This window comes from Echinops telfairi, unplaced genomic scaffold (genome assembly GCF_000313985.2).
Source record: "Echinops telfairi isolate 266 unplaced genomic scaffold, ASM31398v2 ScPeMD7_1;HRSCAF=3_0, whole genome shotgun sequence".
NCBI classification, from domain to species: Eukaryota; Metazoa; Chordata; class Mammalia; order Afrosoricida; family Tenrecidae; genus Echinops; species Echinops telfairi.
In genome coordinates, this window is record NW_022103896.1 from 89,895,940 (window position 1) to 89,903,804 (window position 7,865).

Here is a 7,865-nt window from a genome sequence, read left to right on the forward strand (position 1 = left end):
GTGGCTACTGGTCTTGAACTCATAACTACCAAGCCACCAGGACTCTGATGGTAGAATATAGACTTCAGTTAAAGTTGATCTTGTAAATGTTGCCACCCATACCTAACACAAGATATTGCACTCAAAAAGAAAAAAACCCTGCTCTGCACACAAAATGCTGATGGTTTACTTATAAGCTAGCTTTTAGAACAAATTTTTTAATGACAAATTATCTTTGATAGAATTGTCTAATGATCTCAGATTGAGTAGGCAGACTATTGTGTGTATCAAGTTAAGACAAATGATATCTGTGCCTTCTTTAGGGTTTTGAAACCAAGGAAGGATGGACTGTGGACTTTGTAACTCATGAATTCTGCAGTATAAAGAATAATAATATGTTTCTCCTTTATTTAATAGCTGTTCTCCAGTAAAGGTATTTTTATCAAAGATCCATTTTGCTAGGATTGCATTTTCTTGGGGTAGGACATTATCAGAATGTCTCTCTTAATGTAAGAATTTATATCATTGTCAACTCTCCATAGGAGGATGCCGAAGTGACCAAAGCTTTTGAAGAAGATATAGAGACTCCACCAACAAGAAACATTCCTTCTCCTGGACAGTTGGACCCCGACACGCGGATCCCTGTGATAAATCTAGAAGACGGGAGTAGGCTGGTTGGGGAAGATGCTCCTAAAAATAAAGATTTAGTTGAATGGCTTAAGGTGCATCCAACTTACACTGTTGATATGCCAACTTATGTACCAGTAAGTATTTCCGAGTTTGGAGCTGGAAGGGATCATCAAAGTCAGTTCTCTTTCCCACGTGATATCAGCATCCCTGACACTGCCTTTTGCTTTGAAGGTCTCAGGCTTTTCAGTCTTGGCATCTCTGTATCTTCTACGTGCTTGTTGTGTACTGTGAAGTAGATTTCAACGCATAGTGATCCCATGGAACAGAGTAGAACTACGCCCACTGGGTTTTCTAAGCTGTAATCTTTCCAGCAGTGTACCAAGTCTTTATTCCCCTTGACGCTGTGGGCAGATTCCAACCACCAACCTTTCATGAGCAACTGACAGGTTGACTGTTGTGCCATCTGTAACAGAGAGACTGGATTTAAGGCTGCCAAAGAGGGTGCATCTACTGACCCCTCTTACTCCACCAAACAGCCAATGTTTCTTCAGGAATGCTGCGTGTGGCCTCATTATTGGAATAAAACGCTGAAATGTATTCTAATTGGTCTCCAAACAAAGTTTAACCAGCAAAAAAGTACTATGAAGTTGTTTCCTACTAAGAGAGAAACCGTTGATGCAGTGCAAGATTTTCTTCGGTTCTTTTTAAGCAACCAAATAGCACTTATACCATATAGTGAAGTATTTGGCATTTAGGGTCTCCAAATGATCAGTGACATAAGCTATTAGCTAACTAATAAAATTCTTCTTTAATTTCCTATGCTGTTGTGATAGATTTTTAAAACTTGCGTATAAGATTGCGTTTTTCTTGCATTCAGCCAGGTTTTGCTGCCTATATAAATGCCCTCTCCCAAAGATACTTTTATCCCTTGGGTTAGTTCTGTTCACATGCAAATGTTAAATGGTTAGAGATGGGGCCCTGTGTTCATTTAAGTCACTAACAGTATCAGTCCTGTAGAAATAGCCTTTAACGATCCATCACTCGGTTAAACCTTAGAAGGTAAAGAAAACCTTAAGTTTATGTTTTGATAGACAAAAAGAAAAGCAAATGTATTCATCTCGCTCTTTAATGCACAGTGGGGGTGGGGCTTGGAGGTGTACAGTGGATGGACTGCAAGGTGTGCTTTTCCATCAAGAAAAGTAAGATTTCTTAATACATAAGCAAATTCTCAACTTCCATAGTTACTGGGAATGACTGTTCTCCACCGTTTACATAGGAAATCATATAGACAACTAAATACTCCGTGTGTTTTTTACAGAAGAATGCAGATGTGCTGTTTTCCTCATTTCAGAAACCTAAACAAAAACGACACCGATGTCGAAACCCTAATAAATTGGATATAAACACTTTGACAGGAGAAGAAAGGGTGCCTGTTGTTAATAAACGAAATGGGAAAAAGGTAAACTGTTGGAATAGGGAATTTATCTCGGTGCTAACCCCAAAAGTAGTGTTTTGACTTGCCATAACGGTTAAGGGTAAAGGTCATGTTTCTTCCAGACTTTCTGTCAACCCGTGGGTCGCGACCCCTTTGGGGGTTGAGTGACCCTTTTACAGGGGGCGCCCGATTCACAACAGTAGTAAAATTACAGTTATGAAGTAGCAACGAAAATCATTTTATGGTTGGGGAGTCACCCCAACGTGAGGAACTGTATGAAAGGGCCGCGGCACTAGGAAGGTTGAGAACCACTGGCCTAGAGAAATAGTTGATTTTTTCCCAATGTTCTTTCTCAGATGGGTGGAGCAATGGCCCCTCCGATGAAGGATCTACCCAGGTGGCTGGAAGAAAATCCTGAGTTTGCAGTTGCCCCAGATTGGACTGACATCGTTAAGCAATCTGTACGTATAAACTTTTTGGCAGGAATTTACTATACAAAACTTGCCTGCATTTTTTCCTTACATTTCCGTTGCCCTATTCATTAAGTGTAACAATTCTTAGCTTTAGAGCGTTGATAGCAATACATCATCTTCATACATCATTTCCTATATATCCATCTAAGTGGATTGATTAGTACTCTGTAGACGTACACATTCATAGTGGTGAGGTAAAGTCACCATGGAGGAATGTATCTGGGAAGCTGTCTTAACATTCCATCTATGGAATAGATTTCATGGTAGAGATCATGAAGATTGTTAACTATGAGATCTGATTTTTAAATAGAAAATGTGCATAAAATGATTTTCCATTATGAGGTCCTTTTAAAAATTAATTAGTTAATGATAGCCTGATTACTTTTATATGTGTTTGTTTAAATTATTATATAGTGCAATTGACCTAGTTTTCTTGTGGCATACAGTTATATGAATTTTAACACACGTACAGATTCAGCCACCATAATCAGAACTCATAATAGTTGCATCACCCCAAAATGTCTCTTGTGCGATCTTTATTATTATGCCTGCCCCTATTCTAGCCCTGCGCAACCACTGGCCTGTTCTCCTTTCCTAAGTGTTTGGGAGGCTGTCGTATAAACTGAAGCAAAACCAAAACACTTTTGAGGTGGCTTTTATTCATTGTGATGCCTTTGAGATTGATCCCAGTTGTGTGTATCAAAAGTTTTTTATTCATTTATTTTTTGTTTTTTAAAAAGGGGGTGGAATTGTTCTTTGTATTGCTGAATAGTATGCCATCTCAGGCCTATGCTGGGCTTTATTTACTTATTTGTTTATTTATTAAATGCATTCTACCATTGAGAGACATTTGAATTGTTTCCAGATTTTTACATTTGGAATAGAAGTACTATGAAAATTGATGTGCAGATTTTTGTGTGAACATAGAACTTCATTTCTCTAGGACAGCTACTAAACCGATATTTTAATTCATTAAATTTGTCCTATCTCTTAGTTACTTTCTGATGCATTGTTTCTTAATTATGGATTCCGATAGCATGACATTTACCTCACTTTTTTTACAACAGTCTTTACCAAATCATTTTGGTATCCAGCATAATTCAATGGAACTTAACCTAATATTAAAAATCAAAATTTTTATTTTCATGAGTTTTATCAATGAGTTTTTAGACTGGAATTGATTTTTCAAATTTCCATTGGGAATGCCAGTTTTCAGTTCATCATAAAGGTCCATGTCAGTATTTTACATTCAGGGCCACTTGGGAAAATTGATGCGATTTGCCCAAAGAAATAAAAGATACGTGAGATTTGGGGATGTTTTTAAACTGGCATAGGAGTCAGGGGCTCTGGGGGTTTTATGGGTAAGTGCTTGTTGACAAACTGAAAAGAACCCACCAATTGGCTGCAAAGAAGAAAGATGTGACAACTTCCCTCCTTAAAGATAGACAGTCTTGGCAACCTCTGGGGAGGTCCCACTGTCTTCTCCAGGGCCACGGTGAGGTGCCGTGTCAGTCGGTGACAAGGGCTAGTTTTGGTTTTGTGTGGGCATGCCTTCAGGGGACAGTAGTGAAAGGCTGAGCCGCTTTGTGAGGGAAAGGTTTGCTTCTGGTAAACGTGGGCAGCCTTGGAAACCCTGGAGGGTAGTGCCGCTCTATCTTTAGGTCACTAAGAAAGAAGTCAGAATCGACTGGACAGCAGTAGGTTTGCGGGTTTGTTTGGTATTGTGGTCAGAGTCGCTGGAAGTACAGGTGAGTGTTGGACGACTAACTGACCCAGAAAGTGGCTGTTCAGACCCGCCCAGAGGCATCCTAGTCCAGAAGGACCTGGCCTCTGCTTCCATGCTGATGGTTCCAGAGGCTGGTTGCTGACAACCCTATGGAGACTTTCTCCTCTGCACACTGTGTGGGCTCGCCACAAGAAAGAATCCAAAAGCAAGTGATAAATTTGAGTACAGTATTGTGTTAGGCCAGGTTGACTAGAGAAACACATCCAGCGACACGTATATACGTGTAAGAAAGAGCTATATATCAAGAAATTGTATATTAGGAAAACATCCCAGTCCAGATCAAATCCATAAGTCTGATCTTAGTCCATAAATCTGATACCAGTCCATAAATCCCTCTTCTGATTCACAGCCATAAGCAATGATGCCAAATCCAGCAAAATCACAAGCTGTTGGGTGAAAAGTCTTGTGGATATGCATCTCCAGGGGTCTGGCAGGTCTCCAAGTGGCTTGCCCAGCAGGAAGGTGAAGGAAGAGAGGGTCGGGGAGATTCCCAGGACCCTGCTGATGAGGAGGTCACACCCACAAGTAGGCAGCATCAGGCTGTGACCTGATTGACAGGCTAGACTCCGCCCCTACACTTGAAGTTGACATGAAATTAGTAACTGCCACAGCACGGTCTATGTAAATCATAGGGGTGCACTTCACGGTTTTTCAGAAACTTTAATGCCATTGTTGGCCTGTCTTTCCCCCAGGGCTTTGTTCCAGAGTCCATGTTTGACCGTCTTCTCACCGGGCCAGTGGTCCGGGGAGAAGGAGTAAGCCGGAGAGGAAGGCGACCAAAAAGTGAGATTGCCAGAGCTGCTGCCGCTGCCGCTGCGGTGGCCTCCACATCAGGAATTAACCCTCTGCTAGTTAACAGCCTATTCGCTGGAATGGACCTCACCAGCCTCCAGAACCTCCAGAGTCTGCAGTCTCTCCAGTTGGCGGGGCTCATGGGCTTCCCTCCAGGACTGGCAGCAGCTGCTACTGCTGGAGGTGACTCCAAGAACCCAGCGGCCATGCTACCACTGATGCTCCCGGGGATGACCGGCCTCCCCGGCGTGTTTGGGCTGGGCGGGCTGCTCAACGCCCCACTGTCTGCCACGGGGAATGCCACCCCCGGCCCTGGGATGGAGGACCCAGACGACGGCGCTGCGAAAGCAGAAGAGAAAGGCAACGAGAATGACGATGAGAACAAAGACTCCGAGAAAAGCACAGATGCTGTTTTGGCTACTGACTCTGCAAATGGATCTATTGGTGCTGCTACTGCTACGGCTGGGTTGCCCTCCAACCCACTGGCCTTCAACCCTTTCCTCTTGTCCACCGTGGCCCCCGGCCTCTTCTACCCGTCCATGTTTCTACCTCCAGGCTTGGGAGGGTTGGCGCTGCCTGGGTTTCCCGCGCTGGCAGGACTGCAGAATGCTGTGAGCGCCAGCGAGGATACGCCTGCGAACAAGGCCGAGGGGGCGCCCTTCAAAGACGAGGAGCCCCTGGAAGGCAGTGATGCTGAAGAGAGCCTGGGTAAAACCGTGGAATCCTCCATCCTAGAAGATGAAATAGCACAGGGCGAAGAACTGGACTCACTCGACGGAGGAGACGAAATAGAAAACAATGAAAATGATGAATAACCATTACCAATTCCAGTTAAAGTGTTTAAAACTTTTGACAAGTGGTAGTCCTACTGTTTACACTCACAGTTAATGTTTATAACTAGTTTTATAAGCTGTCTGTAACATAGTATAGCAAAAGGAAAAAAAAAGTCCAAGTCATGTTATACAGGTGTGTCAAAAGGTATCTTGGTCATTAAGTATTGTGCAGTGCATTATTTATTATCCCTAGGAGAGATGAAATTTGAGAGGTAATCATGTCTTTTTAAGGAAACTTACATAATGCTCTGCTGTTTTCTTTTCTTTTCTTTTCCTTTTGGTACCATTGGTATTATAATAAAAGAGCAATTTGTAACCGAGTGGCACGAATAGAAGGAAGTGCTGCTTAAAGGAAGTATGAAGTTATATATTTAATTTTTAATTTTTTTGCTGTGAAGGTCAAGATGAAATTTATCATACATATCATACTTACTTATGTTTTTCCTTTTTGACTGCATGGGAGTTCCCATGCGTGCTCATCCATGCATCCATACACTCTGACAATCTCCACCTTAGTGTGAATGTCTCTGTCCTGAGACACAGCAATAATCAGGCAGCTGTTGAATGTGAGGGGTCCCTTTGGAAATTATCCTCCTGGGAGGGTTATTACCAGATCGAACTACAGTTCCATGGTCTCGTGATATTGTAATGCACTGGTATAAACAAATAGATAAGTAAATAAAAAGTGAGAAAAGAGAGAATCAGGTACCTTTTTAAATTAAAGGACTTTGTTACTTTAGCCACAAAGCTAAACAGCATTACCTCAACTCTAAACTAGCCTTGAAGTTTACAGACATGACTTTGTAAATGTATTGTTTTTCTTTGTTGTGATGTCCTTTTATTTTTTTCTTTGAAATTGCTATCATGTAAGATAAAATGTAAATTGCTGCCAACTGTAGTAATGATGCTTTTAATAAAAGTGACCCATGATATGCAGAGATGTAATTATAGAATGTAGTATGAGGGCAACTGGTGTTCACTCTATTTTTTGTATTCGCAATAGATGCAAATACAGTATTCTGTCTTTTGTACAGTTTCTTGATATATCCTCTAATACTAGATTAGCTGTCAATAATACTATTACCTGTTCTCAAAACTAGACAGGAAAAAAACACCTTGAATCACCTTTACAAAGTTCCACTCCAGCTAGCTCAGAAACCTCCCTTCACTGCCTGCAAAAGGCACTTGAGATGGAGAATACGCATAAATGTGTGCAGCCTGTGATAATGTAGTACACTAAAGAACAAAAAGGCAAAAGAAAAATGAGGCTTTAATAGGCACAATATCTAGGTCATTTATCCTTGGTTAATGGATAGAAAAACACAATGCCACAGTGTCAGCAGAGGACACAAAGGCACCTGGTATCCTGTGAACCAGAGTTTGATGCCAAAACCCAGTGTGTGTGTGTGTGTGGGGGGGGGGTCCACGTGGGATTTGATTGTAGCTTTTAAATGTGTGTGCGCACGCACCCACACCGCAGCCTGATCTCTAGAGCTACTGTTGGTATGCAGAAGATGACCGTGGATATTTAAGGTGAAAATGGTTGCCACCTGAACAAGCCCCAAAGTTATATTTTCATCCAGTTAAAAGGAAGTAAACAAATCTGTATTTGTGACTGCCCCAAAAACCTTCCCCGCAGTATGCAGTCTGCACAGAATCCATCCCACGTCTCATCCTTCATGTGTTAACATTGAAATGTCTTTTGAACAAAGAGGTTCGATTAATTTATACCCCAAGCTGAAAATGTATCCATTGCGATCCTGGAAAAGGAATCAGTGAACCACCCATACTGGTTTCAATGGTTTATCACCATCCTCAGTATCTCTTGAGAGTTACTTATTTAAAGGATAGTGTACATTGGGGGAAAGTGCCTTTAAGAAAAGGAATGCTTTGAACTTGGTCAATAAGACTAACGCTCTACAAAGTATAGGGAATTT

The 7,865-nt window shown here is 41.7% G+C and overlaps 1 protein-coding gene across 3 annotated transcripts in view; it reads left to right on the top strand.

Moving 5' to 3' along the window:
* CHD7 (chromodomain helicase DNA binding protein 7) overlaps window positions 1–6,878 on the top strand; it is a 198,306-nt gene extending 191,428 nt beyond the window's left edge. For 2 of the 3 annotated variants that reach the window (XM_004697580.3, XM_045286254.1), the window contains exons 34-37: window positions 522–743; window positions 1,928–2,068; window positions 2,401–2,505; window positions 4,996–6,878. In XM_004697580.3, coding sequence (XP_004697637.1) covers window positions 522–743; window positions 1,928–2,068; window positions 2,401–2,505; window positions 4,996–5,910 — 1,383 coding nt within the window. In that variant the 3' untranslated portion in view covers window positions 5,911–6,878. The remainder of the gene's footprint in view (window positions 1–521; window positions 744–1,927; window positions 2,069–2,400; window positions 2,506–4,995) is intronic. The other variant, XM_045286272.1, reaches the window with a different exon arrangement.
* The last annotated feature ends 987 nt before the right edge of the window (window positions 6,879–7,865 follow it).